At 41.4% G+C, this 23193-nt stretch overlaps 1 protein-coding gene across 1 annotated transcript in view; it reads right to left on the bottom strand.

The window, feature by feature from the left end:
* Positions 1-370: 370 nt before the first annotated feature.
* LOC140737430 (calcium-activated chloride channel regulator 1-like) overlaps positions 371-23193 on the bottom strand; it is a 44656-nt gene continuing 21833 nt past the window's right edge. The window contains exons 5-14 of the mRNA XM_073063917.1: positions 21949-22114; positions 20821-21042; positions 13162-13386; positions 12921-13059; positions 9640-9746; positions 9327-9548; positions 8964-9234; positions 7834-8001; positions 4758-4994; positions 371-1035 (exon numbers count right to left, since the gene is read on the bottom strand). Coding sequence (XP_072920018.1) covers positions 506-1035; positions 4758-4994; positions 7834-8001; positions 8964-9234; positions 9327-9548; positions 9640-9746; positions 12921-13059; positions 13162-13386; positions 20821-21042; positions 21949-22114 — 2287 coding nt within the window. The 3' untranslated portion in view covers positions 371-505. The remainder of the gene's footprint in view (positions 1036-4757; positions 4995-7833; positions 8002-8963; positions 9235-9326; positions 9549-9639; positions 9747-12920; positions 13060-13161; positions 13387-20820; positions 21043-21948; positions 22115-23193) is intronic.

Below are 23193 nucleotides of genomic sequence, written 5' to 3'. Positions count from 1 at the left end.
ATAAAATGTCAACCATCCCTTTCTCACCACAAATGGTGCTTGGCTCGCTGAATTTATCCAGCTGTTGAGTTTTGCCTCAGGTTACAGTATCTGCAGGTTTTTATGTTTCCACTTTTCCCATTTGCAATTTCCAAAGATCAGAAATTAAATCCTGGCTCAAAAACTGGAGGTAACAACTTAAATCTAACTCTTCCAAGGGGAACTGGAAGATAAATAGATTCTACACAATTTAAATAAGGCCATGTAAACATTAGCTGTAAAATTTCTTTCTCCAATTGATCCCAAACACGGTAGAGATTTGGAATGAAATATGAACAACCAAATATGATGTTTATACACAAACAAATATTCAATGGCATTTGTCCAGACTTTTATTGAATGCGCATTGGCTTTAAGGCTCTTAGTGTCAAATATGGATTCATTGAGAAACTGATTACTTACATGTTGCAAAGTAATAAAAAATCTAAATGATTTTGGTCACTCTCTGAGAATAATTAGAGTAATATTAAGGATGATGAGTTCTAATATGCTGAAGCTGATTAGTGTTCAAACTGGGTGACACTCTCTGACGACGTCTGGTAGCAACAATACACACAGTGATGGCAATGATCAGAGTCATAATAATTAGAATACAACCAGCTATTAGAACAATTTCAGAAATGTTAATCACCAGAGATTTATTAGTTTGGGTAGGTGAGCGTGATGTGGTTGTGGTTGTATGAATTGAATAAGATGTTGTTAGTGACGGTGTCTGATTTGATGGTGTAGGTGGAGTAGATGGAATTGGTGGAGGCAAAATCAAGGCAGCCTGTGCTATATGTGAGAACTCCGAAGTATGGTTTGCTTTATCGTGTGCAATGATTCCAAAGTAGAGTACTGTCCCATTGTTCAGTTCAATATTCTCAGAGATCATAAACGATTCCTCCGATTTTGCAGTCTTTGGATTCAAATCATTGGTATTGACCTTATGAGCAGATTGAAAATCATTTTTCAGCTGTGTGAAGTTTTTACTCATCCGTATTTCATAGTAGGAAGCTAAATAAAGAAAAAGGGATGAATGAAAGTTAATGAACAGTAAAAAGATCACCAGTTCAAACTTTGTTACTATCACAGAGCAGTGCCAATAACACATTCACTCAGATTTTGTTTGCCTTCATTATAGTTTTTTTGGTTTGTTTTCTATATTCTCTTTGATATATTGGACACCTCCAGAAGTTTGATGTCCTTTGTATTGCACTGTGCCATTAATGTCCAATACAGTTTTTGAATCCATTTAAGTAACATCAGGAGGGCAGAGACAGGTTCATGAAAGGCAGATTTTCTCCCCTGAGGAACAATGGTGAACCTGATTGGTTTTGATGCACCCCTAGCAATGACTCTTGTAGGTGACCTTGACCTTGTTAGAGGGCGAAGGGAGATCAGCAAGTGTAAACACAAGCACCTCACTCAGGTGAAGCAATTGGCCTCATGGCACCGTTTCGGCTCCCTTCAGAAGCTGTTTGTACACAACTGATGGGCACATTGTTCAGACACTTTACTTCCTCACTAAGGTTAGTAAAGCCTCTGAGCATTCTGGAAAAAGACAAGAAGGGAAATAATATGCAAAACATGGGAGGAGCTCAGAAACTCGGGTAGCATCAATACAGGGGAATAAACAGTTGACATTTCAGGTCAACACACTTCATCAGGATTGTTTACTCCCCTCCATAAATGCTTCCTGACTTACTGAGTTCCTCCAATATTTTGTGTGTGTTGCTCAAGATTTCCAGCGTCTGCAAAATCTCTTGTGTTTAAAAAGGGAAAGGAAACTGCAAAATGCTGGAGGTACTCAGCAGGTCAGCTCAGGTGGTATCTATGGAAAAGAATAAAGAGTTGATGTTTCTCACTGAGACTCTTCATCAGGATTGGAGAAAAAAGATGTGAAATCAGAGTAAGAGATGGGGGTGGGGGAAGTGGAGGAAAATGTACAAGGCGGTAGGTGATAGGTGAAACCAGGAGAAGAGGAGTGGTGAAGTAAAGAGCTGGAAAGTCAAAGGACTGGAGAAAGGTGAATCTAATAGAAGAGAACAGAACACCATGAAAGAAAGGAAAGGGGGAATGGAACACCAGGGGAGGGGCGAGGGGAGTGATGGAAAGGTAAAGGTACAAGGTGAGAGAGGGGAACAGGAATGATGATTGGAGAAGGGGAAGTTGGGTGGCAGTTACCCAAAGTTTGAGAATTCGATGATGTTCATGCCATCAGGTTGAAGGCTACCCAGACAGTATATAAGGTGTTGCTCTTCCAGCCTAGATGTGGCCTTATCGCGGCAGTACAGGAGGGCATGGGCTGACAAGGATAAGCGCCAGGAGGAGGTCAGAGGGGAGGGATGAATGGACAATGGAGTCACAATCTCCCTGCAGAAAGCAGAAAGTGGGGGAGAGGGAAAGATGTATTTAGTGGTGAGATCCCATTGGAGATGGTGGAAGTTATAAAGAAATATGTGCTGAACATGGAGGCTGGTGGGGTGGTAGGTGAGAACAAGAGGAACCCTATCTCTGGTGAGGTGGCAGGTGGATGGGGTGGGGCAGACGTGAGCGAAATGCAAGAGATGCGGATGAGGGCAGTGTTGAAGGAGGAGGAAGGGATGCCCTTCTCTTTGAAAAAGGAGGACATCCCCTTAGTTCTTAAATGAAAGGCCTCACACTGAGAATAGATGTGGCAGAGACAGAGGTACTGAGAGAAGGGGGTGGCATTTTTACAAGTAACAGCATGGGAAGAGGTATAGTCCATGTAGCTGTGAGAATCGGTGGGTTTATAATAGACATCAGTAGATAAGTTGTCTCCAGAGATAGAGACAGAGAGGTTGAGACAGGGGAGGGAGGTGTCGGGAATGGACCAGGTAAGTTTGAGGGCAGGGTGGAAGTTGGAGGTAAAGTTGATGAAGTCGATGAGCTCAGCATGGGTGCAGGAAGCCAAACCAATGCAGTCGATGTAGTGCAGGAAAAGCTGGGGAGTGATACCAGTGTAGGCTTGGAACATAGACTGTTCCACGTAGACGGAGAAGAAGGCAGTCATAGCTGGGACCCACACTACTTCCCATGACTACACCTTTTGTCTGAAGGAAATGGGAGGAGCTGAAGGAAAAATTATTGAGAGTGAGAATCAGTTCCGCCAGACAGGGGAGAGTGGTGGTGGAGGGGAACTGGTTGGATCTGGTGTCCAGAAGGAAATGGAGAGCTTTAAGGCCTTCCTGATGGGGGAATGGAGGTGGATAGGGACCGGATGTCCATAGTGAAACTAAGACAATCGAGGCCAGAGAACTTTAAATCATTGGAAAGATCAAGAGTGAGCAAAGTGTCAAGAATGTAGGTAGGAAGGGACAGGACTAAGGGAGGTAAAACTGAATAAGGTGTGCAGATACAATTTCGGTACAGCAGGAACATGCAGAAACAATGGGTCTACTGGACAGGCAGGTTTGTGGATCTAGGGTAGGAGGTAAAAATGGGAAGTGTTGGGTAAGGGAACTATGAGGTTGGTGGCAGTAAATAGAGATCCCCAGAATTAATAAAGTCAGTGATGGTGTGGGAGGCAATGGCCTGGTGCTCCTTAGTGGGATCCTGTTTGAAGGGTAAGTAAGAGGAGGTATCTGACAGTTCTCGCTGGATCTCAGCAAGGTAGATGTCAGTCCACAAGACTACTACAGCACCCTCCTTATCTACATGTTTGATGCTGAGGTTAGGATTAGTGCAGAGAGAGTGGAGAACAGTGCATTTGGAAGGAGTAAAGTTAGAGTAGGAAAGAAGTGTGGTGAATTCGAGAAGCCTGATGTCTTGTCAGCAGTTTGTAATGAAAAGACAGAAGACCAGGGCGGGGTACCCAGGAAGAGGAGGAGGGCTGAAGACAGGAAAAGGGGTCATTGGTGCACAGTGCAGGGTCTTTGCCAAAGAAGTAGGCACGGAAACGGAAGAACAGCTCAGTATCTTGATGGGTGCAGAACTCACTGAGGTGTGGGCACAGGGGGCAAAGGTGAGGTCCTTGCTGAGGACAGAACATTCTACCACAGAGAGTAAAAGATCAGAGGGGATGGTGAAGACCTGACATGGATGAGAGCGGGGATCAGAGTGGGGGAAGGGGATTGGTAGTGTCTGAGGAGACGGGAGGGTTGGAGCATTCAGGGAACGTGTGGTGAAAGGAAGATGGAGTCTCTGAGGACCCAAGCGCTAGCAGTGGGACCTGAGAGACACGGGATTGCAGAGTGGTGGGGTGGGGGAAGCGGAGTTTGGGGTTTCAGCAGCAGCATGTAAAATTCCGGCCTGGAGTTACTGTTGGTCTCTGAAACGCTTTCACAACTGGGCTTAAAGCCAATTTACATTGATCTTTGAATTAGTTAGAAAGTTTATTTGCATTGTGCCCTACTTCTAGCAATTCAGTTGAAGAGTACAGATTAAATTAAAAATATTAACAGTTTTTAAATGGTGCATTTTTAAAATGATAAATTAATTCAGTACAGAAGCAAGCCCTTCGGTCTATCTAATCTGTACCAAATTATTAGACTGCCTTGTCCCTGCACTTAGATCATAGTCCTCCATACCAATCCCATTCATGTACTGACCTAAATTTTTCTTCAATGTAAATTGAACCTGCAAATGTACAGATAAGAGGCCTCTCCAGATATGGAATTGATCACACAAGATAATTATTGGTGATAACTATTTAATGAGGGTCCTCAGAAATTAAATCCCATACTGTTTATACATGAGAATATAATTAGAATTACCAGATCCTTGATCAAGATCATCGCCTGGTGCTGTCCAGTTCAGTTGTATTTTATCTTCAACTATTGTTGCTTTAAGATCCATGATCTTATTAGGGGGAAACACGTCATGAGGAGGTCCTGGAGGAACCTGATTTACAATAAACGTCCCACCTAACTTGACTCTCTTGAAACTTCGAAAGTTTGTCTGAGGATTGTCATTAACAGGCAGTGTCTTCAGCAGACTTTGTTGAATGGAATCTAAAAGGAAACCAAATAAAGTATTTCAAAAAAAAATTAAGATATTTTAATAAGGGGCTCTGAATATACAATACAGATTGATCAGAATCAGGTTTATTATCACTGGCATGTGACGTGAAATTTGTTAACTTAGCAGCGGCAACTCAATGCAATACATAATATAGAAGAAAATAATAATAATAATAAGTAAATAAATTACAGTATATGTATATTGAATAGATTAAAAATCAGGCAAAAAACAGAAATATTGTATATTAAACAAAGTGAGGTAGTGTCCAAGGGTTCAATGTTGATTTAGGAATTGGATAGTAGAGGGGAAGAAGCTGTCCTTGAATCACTGAATGTGTGCCTTCAGGCTTCTGCACCTCCTGCCTGATGGTAACAGTGAGAAAAGGGCATGCCCTGGGTGCTGGAGGTCCCTTATAATGGACGCATGCTTTTCTGAGACACCGCTCCCTGAAGGTGATATCCCAAAGGCTGCAGCCCAGTCTCCTCCCATTTTACACAAACCTAAGGAGGAAAGTTAAAAGGAGATGTACAGGGCAGGTTTCTTTTTACAACAAGAGTGGAACGTATCTGGAATGCTCGACCAGGGGAAGTGGTGGAAGAAAAGATAATGCAATGTTTTAGAGGCATTTAGATAGATAAGCTTTGTCACATGTACTGTACATCAAAACACACATCAAAATACATCTTATGCGTCAAATCAAATCAGTGATAATTATGCTAGACAGCTTAGAAGCATTGCCACTCTTCTGGCGTCAAAATAGCATACCATTAACTAACCCAAACCATATCTCCTTGGAATGTGGGAGGAAACCAGAGCACCTGGAGGAAACCCACATGGTCACAGGAAGAATGTACAAACTTTTTATGGACAGTGGCAGGAACTGAAACCAGATCTTACAGCTGGAATTGTAAAAGCATTACATAACTACTATGCTAATGGGCCTGTACAGTGGAGAGCATTCTAACTGGTTGCATCACTGTCTGAAATGGAGAGACCATTACTCAGGATCAGAAAAAGCTGCAGAAAATTGTAAACTCTGCCAACTCCATCATGGGCACTTGCCTCCCCAGCATCCAGGACACCTTCAAAAAGTGATGCCTCAAAAAACTGGTGTTATGTTTGTTTTTAATAAAGATAAACGTGGCTAGGTTTACGTTAGAGCATTTTATTACTGAACCACTGCTCAACCCTGTGCACGTGCGCAACCAGGTCACCATCATAACTTTCAGTTCCAGGTGAACACCTCACATTGCCCAGTGGAAACAGAAGTTCTTTATTATGTACACATAATAACACAGGCAGCATCCATCATTGAGGATCCCCATTACCCAGGCCAGGCCCTCTTCTCATCATTTCCAGCAGGGAGGAGGTTCAGGAGCCTGAAGGCAATCATTTCAAATTTCAGGAACAGTTTCTTCCCCTCCACCATCAGATTTCTGAATGGATAATGAATATGTGAACAATACCTCACTACTTTTTTATTTCCCCTTTTTTCTCTACTTATTTAACTATTTACATATATTACAATTTATAGTTTCTTTATTATGTATTGCAATATACTGCTTCTGCAAAACAACGAATTTTTATGACATTTGCCAGTGATAATAAAACTAATTCTGACAAGCTACATCACTGTCTAGTGTGGGGTGGGGGTGGGCTACTGCACAGGACTGAAAGAAGCTGCAGAAGGGTGTAAATTTAGTCGGCTCCATCTTGGGTACTAGCCTACAAAGTACCCAGGACATCTTCAAGGAGCGGTGTCTCAGAAAGGCAGCGTCCATTATTAAGGACCTCCAGCACCCAGGGCATGCCCTTTTCTCACTGTTACCATCAGGTAGGAGGTACAGAAGCCTGGAGGCACACACTCAGTGATTCAGGAACAGCTTCTTCCCCTCTGCTATCTGATTCCTAAATGGGCATTGAACAAGTGAACATTACCTCACTTTTTTAATATGTATTTTTTCTATTTATTGTACATAGTTTTTTAATCTATTCAATATGCATATACTGTAATTGATTTACTTATTTATTATTATTATTTTCTTCTATATTATGGATTGCATTGAACTGCTGCTAAGCTAACAAATTCCACAACACATGCTGGTGATAATAAACCAGATTTTGATTCTGATTTATTGAGTTATATTGCTTTATGTTTACAATTTCAATGTCAAGCCTAAATTTTCACATTGGGGATTGAGGACTTAAATTAGGTTAACACTGAACTGCAGAGCAAAGGAACTAGTGCACTCTCAATGTATGGTATGGCTTCATGCCCACTCTGTCTCCTGATTCAGAGAGTTAGGAACTAACTTGTAAACATATCACTGTTTCCTCATCATCATGCTGAACTCACTACCAACAGAACTATGACAACAAATTCACCAGAAAGTGTACAGTGCTTAATAACAACAGCCCACCAAAAGATTTTCAAAGAATATTAGCAAAGGTTTAGCTTCAAGATATTGATATCAAGCAGTGAGGACAGTGGACAACAGAGTATTGGAGGAGTTGAGTTTCAAAGAAAATGAATGACAGGAGGTTGTTCTGAGTTCATTGGAGTTGTTAAGTCTAGGACTAGGAATGGCAAGGATGAGAACTTCAATGGCACTTGGGCTGAGGAAATGGTGAAAGCAGACGGTGTTATACAATTAAACATAGTAGAAAACATTAAAAAAAATAGATCCTACAGCACAATACAGGCCCTTTGGCCCACAATACTGTGCTGAACATGTACTTCCTTTAGAAATTACCTAGGGTGACCAACAGCTCTCTATTTTTCTAAGCTCCATGTACCAAGTACTTAACATTTATCCATTAACACATTACCATTTTGCACATATCCTGGAATGTATAGAGCATGGCCTTGCCGCCTGGCTGCAAATCTTGTGATCCCATCTTTTCCTTGAACAGCTATTTTAAGGCTGTATTGTCCATTTCCACCAAAATTAGTAAAGTATCGTGAATAAACACCATCATTTTTAACTAAATCGGGGTCTAAAAATAAAAAGACATATAAAGGTTTAAATTAAGGCATGCGTAGAAACTTATGAAATATTAATTTCCTTTATAACAACCTCCTTTAATTGTAAAGAGAAGTAATAAATGCAATAAATGGCTATATGTCAGACTGTAATGGATATTCACTATTCAGGGCCCAGTTCAGCTTTTAGCAAAGTTCAGCTTTCTAACACAATAGTTGACTCTTCCAAAGGTCTAAGAGTTCTTTTTGAATAAGTTAAGCTCCCAATCAATACTCTTTGCTCAGTTTCTTGTCGTAAACAAGAACCAGTCTTCAGTTCTTAATGTAAATTACAAGCAATAATCAATCTGAAGTTAAAAGGACAGCTTTGCAAACAAACAACACTGCCTATAGACCACAGACTGCTGACACACAGCATGGGGTTGGCTGCTCAAGAAACGCAGAGTAAGACAATGAGTTTGGTTTAATTGTGCCTGTATCAAACCAGACAATACCAGCTAGGTTATTTAGTTCAAGGAATCTTGTAGATCAGATTGATACTATTACTTAGCGTGTCAAATAGCTAATATATCAATGTGTCCATGAAGGTTCTCAATTATCGAGGTCATTGTATATCAATCAGTAGTAAGTCAAGACAACTGGACTTGCTGTGTTGTCTTCTAGAAGATGACCGCGACTCCTCCAAGAGGCTTCTTCAATTCTGATCCATCTGTGAAATTCATTAACCCAAATGGCAGTGGAGGCCAATTCATCTGGTATATTCAAAGCAGAGGCTGATAAGTTTTTGATTAGTCAATGTGTTCAAGATTACAGGGAGAAGGCTGGAGAATATGGTTGAGAAAGAAAACATGTTTTCTAATGAACATAGTCTATAGTTCAATTGTAATTCAGGACCTGTTGTATTCTGTCACTCTCTGAATGGAACATGAATAATGCTTTGTAATTACATCCTTCTCTTTTGTTCATATGCACTTACCTGCACCATCATCCAGAAGATCGATGCTGACAGAACTGCCGTCTGCCCGTTCCACTGTGGCTTTCACATTTGCATAAAGGACGGGTAAGAAACCATGACTGACTTCTGCAAAAATGACCAAAGGGTATGGCCATGTTGATGTATCTTGATTGATGTGTCCGTTGACAGAGACAGGGGGAACTTTCTCATCTGCTGCACGGGATGTCACTGTGATGGCGAAAACGTCAACTGCAGCAGCCTTATTCTGCATTGCATAGGTCCACTCTCCAGTCTGATAGAAAAGTTAAGCCATTTTAATTTGAAACAAAGGAGACCAAAAGTAACAATGAAAAAGATAGACACAAAATCCAATAAGAGCCATACCTCTGCTGTGCCAGCGATGGCAAGCCTCCCTGTATATAAAGACTGGTCCACCTCAAAGTTTACATTTTTGTAAATGTTTCCATGAGGGTCTTGTACAAAGACAGATGGTGTAACTTTCTGCCATGTGATTACAAAGGAAGTATCATTCCCAATGGTTTTATCAATGTAAACTGTGCCATTGAACCAACTATTCATGTCAATGCTCTTCGCAGAACTTTCAACCTGTAAACCAAACAGGAAAAAAATTTAAACTGATGAGGTATTTCATTTTCAACCAGTAAAGTACTGAAAAGTTGTTCTAAACAAAACAAACCTGGATTGACTGTTGACTAATGTTGCCATTTCCTGATACTAATCCAGTGAAAGCATCAATTAAACCATTTTCATCCAGATTATCTGTGGCCGAAAAGCTCAAACCACCTGATAATTGAAGAATAAGTAATTGTAGAATTAATATAGAGGTCAGTAATCCCTAAAATGGGGAAATCTTTGCTCAAAAATTAAGTTATACTGTTGAATATAAGACTAATGAGGCAACAATTTGGCCCATAAACCCCTAAACTTTTCCTATCATTATCTGCACAAATGTCTTAAATGTTGTTAGTGTATCTGCCTCAACCATGTCTTCGGGCAGCTCTTTGCATTTGCACACCATCTTCTGTGTGAAGAAGTTGCACCTTTAGGTCTCTGTCCTCTCTCCTTAAACCTATGCCCTCTAGCATTTGATTCCCTTTTCCTGGGAAAAACAAGACTGCGCATTCACTGTATCTTTGCCCGTCATGATTATTTACACCTCCGTAAGGCAGGGGCAGGAATTCATCTGTAGCAGGATGAATCTCTGTCTCTGCACTAAAATAGACCAGGTTGTACTTGGATTTTTGTGAAGTGCATTGGTCACATAATCACAAAATCTGCTTCCAGCTCATGACAACATGTCAGATAAAATCATTTATATAATGGGGTGTCAGAGACAAGTTCTTTACACCAACAGTGGTGGGTGCTTGGGTCACCATGCACAGGGTGATGGAAGTAGATACATCAAAGGCACTTAAGAAAATCCTCAGTAGGCACATGAATAATAGTAAAATAGAGGGCTATGGAGGAAGGAAGGGTTTAATTGATCTTACAGTAAGTTAAAAGTTTGACAAAACATCATGGGCTAAAGGACCAGTACTGTACTGTAATGTTTTATGTCCATTTCTTATCAACAGCTCTTTCCCTGTCTACCTTAAGTATACAGAAAGTAACACACAAGATACTGGAGAAACTCAGTGAGTCAGGCAACATTTATGGAGGGAAGTGAACAGTTGGCATTTCAAGTACAGACCCTTTATTGGGATTAAAAGATAGAGGAAATATTCAGTATGAAGAGGTGAATGCAAGGGGTGCAACATGAGCTGGCAAATGATAGGTGGATCCAAGTGTAAAGAGGTAATAGACAGATAGAGGATAGCAGAGTGGAAGTAGTGACATGAGCCGGGAGGAGATAGATGTCATTTACGCAGGAGATGGAATCTAACAGGAGAGAAAGATGGAGCACAGAATCCAGAGAGCAGTGGTAGGCAAATGGGAGGGGAACCAGTGGGAGGAGTGTGTGGATGTACTTTCTTAGAAGTTGACATGTCATCTAAAACTGTGACAAATTTTTATAGATGCGTGGTGGAAAGTGTACTACCTGGTTGCATCTATCCCTGGAATGGAAACATCAATCCCCTTGAATGGAAAAGCTTACAAGAAATAGTGGATACGGCCCAGTCTATTATATGTTTTAAAGGTTTCAAAGGTACATTTAATGTCAGAGAAATGTATACAATATAGATCCTGAAATGTTTTTTCTTTGCAACCATCCATGAAAACAGAGGAGTGCCCCAAAGAATGAACGACAATTAAATGTTAGAACCCCGATGTCCCCCCTCCCTCATGTAATCGGCAGCAAGCAATGATTCCCCCTCCCCCACCGGCAAAAAACACATTGACACCCGCCACTGAGCACTCAAGCATGAGCAGAACAGCAGCAAAGACACTGACTTACAGCTACCCCAAAGACAAAATTGTTCACCCGGCATTTGGCATACCACAGGCTCTCTCTCTCTCCCCCTAATAAGGAAGAAACAGGTGACTCCGTTTCACAGCGAGCCCTCCCAACCATTGAGCACATCTACAAGGAGTGCCGATGCAGGAAAACAGCATCCATCATCAAGGACCCCCACTATCCAGGCCACGCTCTCTTCTCTCTGCTACCAGCAGATAGGAAACAAAAGAGCCTCAGGTCCCACACCACCAGGTTCAGGAACAGTTATTTACCCTTACAACCATCAGGCTCATGAACCAGAGCAGGTAACTTCACTCACCCCAACACTGGACTGATTCCACAACCTAAGGACTCAACAACTAGTGTTCTCAATATTTATTGCTTATTCATTTATTATTATCCTGTTTCTTTTTTCTTTTTTTAATTTTGCACAATTTGTTGTCTTTTGTACATTCATTGTTTGTTAGGCTCTGTTGTGTACAGTTTTTCATTGATTCTATATATTTACTATGAATGCCCACAAGTAAATGAATCTCAGGGTAATATAGGATGGCATATATGTACTTCCGCTGTGAATTTTCTTTGAACTTTGAGGTACTGTAGGTGGAGCACAGGAAAGAAATATGGTGATATGGACTGGGGTGAGTACAGCAAGAACTAGGTAGATCAGGAGGAGGAAGAAAAGGGAGAGGGGGGAGTTTACTGAAAGTTAGAAAATTTAATGTTCATGCCAATGTATTGTGTGTGGACTATTCAGGTGGAATATGGGATCCTATCCCTCTAAGTTGTGTTTGGTCTTACCCTGTTACTGGAGGAGGTGAGGACTCACATGTGAGTGTGAAAATGAAGAGGAGAATTAATAGAGGAACATCATTTGCTAGCTCTTACACCATCCCTTCCCATCATCTTTTACAGACTATGTCCCCTCTGCTTGCTCAGTCCAGATGAAGAGTCTTCTCCTGAAACTTTATCTGCCCATTTCCCTCAATAGATGCTACTTGACCTGCTGAGTTGCTCCAGCATCGAGTGTGTTGCTCCAGATTCCAGCAGCAGCAGTCTCCTGTGGCTCAACCTTATGTACACACGTGTAATTAGATGAAAGTATAGGAGAACGTTAGAGGCAAGTCCTTTACACAGGGAGTGATGGGTGCAGGAAACACCCCTCCAGGGGTGGTGGCAGAGGCAGAAACATTAAGAGTATTTAAGAAACTCTTAGAGAGGAGCATGGCTGATAGAAAAAATGCAGGGCTGTGTAGAAGGGAATGGTTAGATTGATCTTAGAGTACGTTAAAACATCAGTGAAACAACATGGACAAAAGTGCCAGTATTGTGCTGTGTGTTCTGTGTTCTAAGACATGTTGATTGAATCATTTTGAACACCACAAACTTATGTGGGCCTAAATGGTACCCAGACTCTGTTCCAAAATTCCTTAAAACATTGACCGAATATCAACTTGCCCAGTCACTGTCCAATCCACAAGCCCAAATGTCATCATCAATCCATTTAAATGTATATTCCTTGCCTGTCATAAGGGATCATTGCTCCAGTTCTGCAGCTGCACTTGGACCTAATGCAATGGTGTGGATAATAGCTCCACTTCGTTTCACATCTCCAAAGCATTGGCTTATAGTAGAGTCCTCCCCAGCAACCACCACAACCAGTTCGTCACCATTTGTGGCACCATCGTCTCCACGAAGCACCTGAAGAACAATCAGTTTTCATCAACGGGGGTGAGGGAGGGGGGGGAGACAGAGGAAATAATAATTATAAAAAATAATTCTTGAAAATTGCATTGTACTTACCTGAAAACCAGACCGAATACCACTACAGATATTTGTTCCACCACCTGCTGATGTAGGCAGGAAGTTTATAAGCTCCTTTCTCACATTGTCACCTTCAATTGGTCTCAGTTGCGTTCTAATAATTGCAGTGCTGTCAAAAGTAACAATGCCAACCTGGGATCCTGATTCAATGATCTGCATCAGGAATATCGAAGCTGCCTGCCTGAGCCTGGGAATTCGGTTTGCCTATTTTCATAAAGAAGATAAACCAGATTAGAAATTCACTCTATTCTTCAATGCTATGTATCTCAGAAACTAATCAAATGAGCCTTTCAATATAATTTCAATAAAGTTCTATGAATTCCATTGTGGATCTAAGTGTAAGTAAAGTGGAGAAGAGAAGGTGGTGTTGCTCCGTTGGTAAAAAATGAAATCAAATCATTAAAAAGAAGTGACTTAGGATCAGAAGATGTTGTGGGTAGAGCCAAGGAGCTGCAAGGGTACAAAGACCCTGATGGAGTTGTATACAGACCCCCAAACAGTAGTAAAGATGTAGTCTACGAATTACAACGTGAGATAGAAAATAAGTGCCAAAGGGGCAATGTTACAATAGTCATTTGGGATTTCAATATGCAGATAGATTGGGAAAAACAGGTTGGTGTGTGATCCTAAGAGGGGAACTTCTGGAATTCCTGTGAGATGGCTTTTTAGAGCAAATCGTGCTTGAGCCCACTAGGGATCAGCTATTCCCGATTGAGTATTGTTATATGAACCAGAATTGGATAGAGAGCATAAAGTAAAGGAACTCATAAGGTAAGCGATAGAATTCACCCTGCAATTTGAATAGAAGTGCAAGTCAAATGCATCAGTATTACAGTTGAGTAAAAGGAATGACAGAGCCATGAGAGAGGAGTTGACCAGAATTGATTGGAAATGGACACTGGTAGGGATGATGGCAAAGCAGCAACATCTGGAATTTCTGTGAGCAATTCGGAAGGCACAGGATATATACATCCCAAAGACCATAAGAACACAAGACTTAGAATTAGGCCATTTGGCCAATCGAGTCTGTTCCACCATTCAATCATGGTTGATCCTTTTTTTCCTCTCCTCAGCCCCATTCCCCAGCCTTCTCCCCATAACCTTTGATGCCTTGTCCAATCAAGAACCTATCAACCTCAACCTTAAATACACCAAATGACCTGGCCTCTACAGCTGCCTATAGAAGTAAATTCAACAAGTTCACCACACTCTGGCTAAAAAAAATTTCTCCACATCTCTGTTTAAATGGATGCTCCTCTATCCAGAGGCTGTACCCTTTTGTCCTAGACTCTCTCACCATGGCAATCATCCTTTCCACATCTACCATCTTTAACCCTTTCAACATTCGAAAGTTTTCAATGAGATCTCCCCTCATCCTTCTAAATTCGGCAAGTACCAACCCAGAGCCATCAAACATTCCTCATATGATAACCTTTTACTTCCTGAATCATCCTTGTAAACCTCCTCAGAACCCTCTCCAATGCTAGCACATCTTTTCTTAGATAAGGAGCCAAAAACTGTTCACAATACTCAAGGTGAGGCCTCACCAGTGCCTTACAAAGCTTCAGCATCACATTACTGCTCTTGTATTCTAGACATTTTGAAATGAATTCTAACATTGCATTTGCCTTTTCCACCACTGACTCAACCTACAAGTTAACTTTTAGATTCTTCTGCACAAGGACTCCCAAGTCCCTTTGCATAACAGATTTTTGGATTTTCTCTCCATTTCAAAAATAATCTGCACATTTATTTCTTCTATCAAAGTACATGACCATACATTTTCCAACATTGTATTTCATTTGCCACTTTCTTGGCAATTCTCCTGATCTGTTTGTCCTTCTGCAGCCTACCTGTTTCATCAACACCACCTGCCCCTCCACCAGTCTTCTTATCACCTGCCAACTTGGCAACAAAGCCAAATATTCCATCATCAAAATCATTAATAAACAGCATAAAAAGAAGCGGTCCCAACACAGAGCCCTGCAAAACACCACTCGTCACTGACTGCCAACCAGACAAGGATCCCTTTATTCCCATTCACTGCCTCCTACAAATCAGCCAATGCTCTAGCCATCTTTGGAACTTTCCTGTAATACCATGGGCACTTAAATTGCTAAGCAGCCTCATGTGTGGCGCCTTGTCAAAGGCCTTCTGAAAGTCCAAATATACAACATCCACTGCATCCTAGAAACATATGAAACCTACAACACAATACAGGCACTTCAGCCCACAAAGCTGCGCTGAACATGTCCTTACCTGAGAAATTTCCTAGGGTTACCCATAGTCCTCCATTTTTCTGAGCTCCATGTACCTGTCCAGGAGTCTCTTAAAAGATCCTATCGCATCTGCCTCCACCACCATCACCGGCAGCCCATTCCACACACTCACCACTCTCTGTGTAAAAAACTTACACCTCATATCCCCTGTACCTACTTCCAAGCACCTTAAAACTGTGCCCTCTAGTGTGAGCCATCTCAGCTCTGGGAAAAAGTCTCTGACTATCTGCACAATCAATGCCTCTCATCATCTTATACACCTCTATCAGGTCACCTCTCAACCTCCGTCACTCCAAGGAAAAAAGACCAAGTTCACTCAACCTTTTCTTATAAGGCATGCTCCCCAATCCAGGCAACATCCTTGTAAATCTCCTCTGCACCCTTTCTATGGTTTCCACATCCTTCCTATAGTGAGGCGACCAGAACTGAGCACAGTACTCCAAGTGGGGTCTGACCAGGGTCATATATAGCTGCAACATTACCTCTCGGCTCCTAAACTCAATCCCATGATTGATGAAGGCCAATGCACCGTATGCTTTCTTAACCACAGAGTCAACCTGCGCGGCAGCATTGAGTGTCCTATGGACTTGGACCCAAGGATCCCTCTGATCCTCCACACTGCCAAGGATCTTACTATTACTACTATATTCTGTCATCATATTTGACCTACCAAAATGAACCACCTCACACTTCTTTATCTATTCCACTTGTAATCTCCCCAAAGAATTCCAACAGGTTCGTCAGGCAAGATTTTCCCTTGAAGAAACCATGCTGACTTTGTCCTATCTGCTCCTGTGTCATCAAGTACTCCATCACCTCATCCTTAACAATTGAGTCATCTCTCCTTTATTTTTTATTATACCTGAAAAAGCTTTTACTATCCACTTTGATTTCCAAAAAGGAAGAAGTAAGAACATAAGAAATAACAGCAGGAGCAGGCTATGGCCCATTGAGCCTGCTCCACATTTAATAAGATCATAGCTGATCTGACCATGGACTCATCTCCACTCACCTGCCTTTTCCCATAACCCTTAATTCACCTACCATGTAAAAATCTATTCAAACTTGCCTAAATATATTTACTGAGGTAGCCTCCACTGCTTCATTGGGCAGAGAATTCCACAGATTCACCACCCTCTGGAAAAAGCAGTTCCTCCTTGGCTCCATTCTAAGTCTACTCTCCTGAATCTTGAGGCTCTGTCCACTAGTTCTTGACTCACCAATCAGTGGAAACTACTTTCCTACCTCCATCTTATCCATTCCTTTCATAATGTTATAAGTTTCTATAATACCTCCTCCCATTCTTCAGAATTCCAGAGTACAGTCCCAGGCGACTCAATCTCTCCTCATAGTCCGATCTCCTCATTTCAGAAATCAACCTGGTGAACCTCCTCTCACCACCTCCAAAGCCAGTATATCCTTCCTCAAGTAAGACCAGAAATGCACGCAGTGCTCCACTTGCGGCCTCACCAGTACCCTGTACAGTTGCAGCATAACCTCCTTGCTCTTAAATTCAATCCCTCTAGCAATGAAGGCCAACATTCCATTTGCCTTCTTGATAGCCTGCTGCACCACCTGCAAACTAACCTTTTGAGATTCATGCACAAGCATTCCCAAGTCCCTCTGCACAGCAGCATGCTGCGATTTTCTACCATTTAAATAATAATCTGCTCTTCTATTTTTCCTTCCAAAGTGGATGACCTCGCATTTACCAACATTGTATTCCAACTACCAGACCCTTGACTACTCACTTAACCTATCTATATCTCTGCAAACTCTCTGAATCTTCTGCACAATTTGCTTTTCCACTCAATTTAGTATCATCAGCAAAGTTAGATACATTACAGTCGGTCCCCTCTTCCAGATCGTTAATGTATATCGTGAACAATTGTAGGCCTAGCACCAATCCTGCAGCACACAGCTCACCACTGATTGCCCACTAGAGTAACACTCATATATCCCAACTCTCTGCTTTCTATTAGTTAACCAATCCTCTATCCATGCTAATACATCACCCCTAACTCTATGCATCCTTATCTTATGGTAAGTCTTTTATGTTGCACCTTATTCAATATCTTCTAGAAATCCAAGTAAATAACATTTATCTGTTCCCCTGTATCCAATGCACTTGTTATATCCTCAAAGAACTCCAGTAAGTTTGTCAAACAGGACCTGCCTTTGTTGAATCCATTCTGCATCTGCCTGATGGATCCATTTCCTTCCAGATGCCAAGCTATTTTTTCTTTAGTGATAGCTTCAAGTATTTTCCTAATTTCAGATGTTAAACTAACTGGCCTATAGTTACCAGCCTTTTGCCTACATCATTTTTTGAATAGTGATGTGACATTCACCGTCTTCCAATCAGCCAGGATCTGTCCAGAAAATGTTGGTAAATTATCACCAAAGCCTCTACTATAACTTCTGCCATTTCTTTCGGTACCCAAGGATGCATTCCATCAGGACCAGGGGACTTACCTATTTCATGCCCACCTCTTTAGTAGTAGATCTTGTATCGAGGTCTTCACCTCCCATCATATCCATAACATCTCTCTTTGGCATGTTAGATGTGTTCTCCACCATGAAGACTGACACAAATTAGTCATTCAAAGCCTCTGCCATTTCCTCATTACCCAACATCAATTCCCCCTTCTCGTCCTCCAAGGGACCTACATTCACTTTAGCCACCCTTTTCCGTTTTATATAATTATTTAAAAATTACTATCCGTTTTTATATCCGGTGCTGGTTTATTTTTAAAATCTATCCTCCCTTCCTTTATTGCTATTTAGTGGTTGATTTTTTGCTTTTTAAAGTTCTCCCAATCCTCCAGTTTCCTACTACTCTTGGTGACTTTGTACACACAAGCTTTTAGTTTGATGCCTTCCTTTATTTCCTTAGTTATCCAAGGCTCACTCTCCCCACCCTTACTGTCCTTGCTTTTAACTGGAATATGCTTTTGTTGAGCACGTTGAAAAATCTCTTTTGAAGTCTTCCACTGTTACTCAACCGTCCCACCATATAGCCTGTGTTTGCAGTCTACACTTGCCAAGTCCTCCCTCATCCCATTGTAGTCTCCATTGTAGCCTGTGTTTGCAGTCTACACTAGCCAAGTCCTCCCTCATCCCATTGTAGTCTCCATTGTTTAGACATAATACACTGGTTTTCAATCTAACTATTGCACCCTCCATTTGTAAGAAAAACTCAAGCACACTGTGATCACTCTTTTCTAACTACAAGATCACTAATTTTACCTGTCTCATTGCACAGGATCAGATCTAAGGTAGCACGTTCCCTTGTAGGTTCAGTAACAGATATAGAAAGCCATCACAGATTAATGCTATGAAGTTTTCCTTCAGGCGGCCTCAACCAACTTGATTGATCCAAACTATGTGCAAGTTAAAGTCCCCCGTGATAATTGCTGTTCCATGCCTCAGATATTTCTCTGTTTGTTGCCTGTGGCACTGTAACATTATTGTTCGGTGGCTGATAGACAACTCTCACCAGTGATATTTTTCCCTTTACTATTCCTAATCTCTACCCAGATGGATTCAACATGGAATACAAAGATAAGCTATCCAATAATATTAAAGAGGATACCAAAAGTTTCTTCAGATATATTTAATGTAAAAGAGAGGCCAGTGTCAATAAGGGAAAAGGGGAGAAGAGAGGAGATTAGGGCTGAAGGGGAAAATGCCATCAGCCATGATGAGATGTTGGAGGAGACTTAATGGGCCAATTGGCCTAATTCTGCTCCTCTACCTTCTGGTCTTATGGTCTTTACCCTTAGTCTGGCATTGAGGAAATACAACATTCCCCCTAAACATTTCACATTTTACCCTTAACCCATGATGTCTACTTCTATTCTCAGCCAACCTCAATGGAAAAATCCTGCTTACATTTACCTCATAATTTTGTATAACTCTATCAATTCTAGCTTCATTCTCCAGTGCTCTTGGGCAGGTATTCCTACCTAGCGTCCACAGACCCCTCAGTTAACGGTAGGTGTCCATGGCATTAAAAGAGTTTGGGAACCCATGCTCTAGGGAATAAAGTCCTAACCTATTCAACCTTTCCCTAAATCTCAGGTCCTGAAGTCCTGGCAACATCCTTGAAAATTTGATCTGCATCCTTTCAATGTTATTGACATCTTTCCTGTTGGTAGGTGACCTAAATTGCACACAATACTTCATATTAAGCCTCACCAACATTTATTACAACTTCAGCTGGTTTTGGACTACAGGAGGAATGGAGGCAGGTTAACTCCTATTGACATCAATGGATCTGAGGTTGAGAAGGTGAACAGTTTTAAGTTCCTCGGCATACACATCAGCAAAGATCTCACATGGTCTGTACATACCAGCTGTGTGGTGAAAAAAGCACAATAGCACCTGTTTCACCTTAGACGGTTGAAGAAGTTTGGTACAGGTCCCCAAATCCTAAGAACTTTCTACATGGGCACAGTTGAGAGCATCCTGACTGGCTGCATCACTGCCTGGTATGGGAACTGTACTTCCCTCAATCGCAGGACTCTGCAGAGAGTGATGCGGACAGCTCAGCACATCTGTGGAGGTGAAATTCCCACTATTTAGGACATTTACAAAGACAGGTGTGTAAAAAGGGCCCAACAGAATATTGAAGACCCAACTCACCCCAACCACAAACTGTTCCAGCTGCTATCATCTAGGAAACGGTACCGCAGCATAAAAGCCAGGAGCAACAGGCTCCGGAACAGCTTCTTCCACCAGGCCATCAGACTGATTAATTCACATTGATACAATTGTATTTCTATGTTATATTGCCTGTCCTGTTGTACATACTATTTATTACAAATTACTATAAATTGCACATTGTACACTCAGCCGGAGATGTAACTTAAAGATTTTTATTCTTCATGTACGTGAAGGATGCAAGTAATAAAGTCAATTCAATTCAATTCATAACATCCCAATTCTTGTCCACAATACTTTTAATTAGGAAAGCCAATGTGCCAAGATCTCTCTTTATGACCCTATGTGCATGTGATACCATTTTCAAGGAATAATGGATCTATATCCTAGATCCCTCTGTTCTACGCACTCCTCAGTGCCCTACCACTTCTCATATGTCCTACCCTTATTTGTCCCCACAAAGTGCAACATTTCACACTTTAACTTCTAGCATTGCAGAATCTCCTGTGTTTTAAAATCCTTCTGGTATTTTTTTTTTAGCCTATTTCAGATTGATTCTTGAAATACTTTATCAGGTTCCAGCTTGCATGGGTAACCAAAATGCTAGGATGAAGTATCTAACTACATGATATTACACAGACACCTCAAATGAAGGGATTATTCCTCAGATTAAATCATCACTACTATTTCATACCACACTCATGCTTCCAGAGTAATCAAGAACGAAGCATAGCACTCGATCCTTGGCTTGCAGTAGAGTAAACGCCGGCGCAAGGGAAGCAATATGAGCTGGAGGGTTATTCTTGAAGTCCTCTGATTGACTGATCACGTCCCAAGTGCTCCTGTAATCGCACATTTTGTTCTGCATGTTTGGTGCTTCGGGATTGTGGGTGCCACTGTCGCAGAATTCAACCACCTGAAAAATGAGGATGTAAGAAATGTCAGTGTCTGTCAGCATTTGCAGATCTGTTTACTGGGTTTCACTTCAACTGGTGGAAATTTTACTCCTGAGCCAGAAAGCTGCTGTTTCTAGGCTTACTTGATGATCTGCCAATGTGATCCTTGCTAGTTCTGCATTCCCTCCGCAGGCTTTTCTACCATAGTGTAATCTGAGGACTTGAACCAATGACTACATTCCAGAGGACACAATGGGCATCAACATGCATCACACTTAGGGGTCATCATGGTATCAGAGGTTAGCCTATCACTTTACAGTGCCAACTGTAAGATTGGATTCAATTCCCACCACGATCTATAAGGAGTTTGTATGTTCTCCCCATGACTCCATGGGTTTCCTCCAGCTGCTCCGGATTCCTCCCACATTTCAAGACTTACTGTGTAACTTATGGGCCTGCTATGTTGGTACCATAAGCGCGGTGACACTTGTGTGCTGCCCTCAGCACAATACTCATTGATCTGATTTGATGCAAATGACACATTTCACTGCACGTTTCGATATACATGTGATAGATAAAGCTATTTTTTTTAATCTTTAAATCTTTATCACTCTGAGGAATTTGTCTTCATTTACACCAGCTAGAGCTCAATAAAGTCCAACTTTACCAGAGAAAACTAAATCAATTAACTTTTAGCATTGTGATATTGTAGTAACTCAGTTTGGGGAAATGTAATTTCTAAGTGGGGTAAATCATATTATCCTATTGGAATGAAAATCTGACACGTGGCCTTCATAACATGTGCACTGGTTACTTGATAGGGTACTGAAAATGCATAGGGATTTTGTCTTTTAATCAATTTATAAATGTTCCTTTGCTGTTCCAGAAATTGTTCTCAGAAAGAACTTATTGGAAGTTCAACTTACATCTTTTAATCCTTGGAGATACATTATCGAAGCTGCTGTTGTTTGACTTTCATCTGGGAAAAACATACAATCACCATTTGGGAGACCGGTGTTACTATCAGTGCTACAGGAAGAACAGGAGCCTCCTGAGCATGAGGCAAACTTTCCTGCTATTTCTTTAGAACACCTGAAAGTGAGAAGAAACCAAATAATTTCATCTTACTTATTTCCACAGTATGTTTTTTCTAACATACAGAAGACCAAGTCAAATGACTGCAGATGCTGGATCACTCCACTACAAAGTTTCCGCAAAGTAGGGCTATTCTGAAGAACTTTTCTTGCTCACGGTATGTTTGGACAGTGAAAGTTTAGAGTCAAGGTGCAGAGAAGGGATGAAGCAAGAGCTTGCAGATGATAGGTTGATCCAGCTGAGGGAGCAGATGGACAAATGAGATAAATGGGCTGCAAAGAACAGAGGAGAGCAGCAAGGTCAGAATCTGAATCTCTATGATGGGATTTCTGTGAAACCCCCCCTCACTGTTCCCCTTTGTGTTCTCTGCTGCTCATCTGTTCATCATTTCCCTAAACTGCATCCACCTTCCACACCTTCCTTCCACCTTTTTATATTGGCTATCTCCCTTCTTTCATTCAGTCCAGATGAAGGTTCTTGACCTAAAGCATTGAATATCCAACCTTACTGTGAGGAGGAAAACTTCTTCAAAGTAGCCACACTTTGATGAAACTTTGTCGTGGAGCAATCCAGCATCTCCAGTCATTTGTGTCTCCAGGTCTTGTTTCCTTCAGAGCCTTGACCCAAAACTTGATGGCCTACACTCAGTGGCCACCTCAGTAGATACCTCCTGTACCCAGTAAAGTGGCTACTGTGTGTATGTTTGTGATCTTCTACTGCTGTAGCCAAACCACTGCAAGGTTTGTCATGTTGTATATTCAGAGATACTCTTCTGCACACTAAAGTTATAATGCATAGTTAGAGTCATAGAAAAGTACAGCCCAGAAACAGGCCCTTTGGCCCACCTAGTCCATGCCAAAACATATAAAATATCTACTCCCCTCGACCTACACTGAGACCATAGCCCTCCATTCCCCTACCATCTATGTACCTATCCAAACTTCTCTTAAATGTTGAAATAGAGTTCACATACATTACTAGCACTGGCAGCATGTTTCACACTCTAATGCCCATCTGAGTGAAGTTTGCCCTCATATTCCCCTTTTTCACCTTTCACCCTTAACTCATGACTTCAA

Source organism: Hemitrygon akajei, chromosome 12, assembly GCF_048418815.1.
Source record: "Hemitrygon akajei chromosome 12, sHemAka1.3, whole genome shotgun sequence".
NCBI lineage: Eukaryota > Metazoa > Chordata > Chondrichthyes > Myliobatiformes > Dasyatidae > Hemitrygon > Hemitrygon akajei.
Note: the sequence above shows the minus strand (reverse complement) of the source record. Positions and strands in the feature narration are given on the sequence as shown.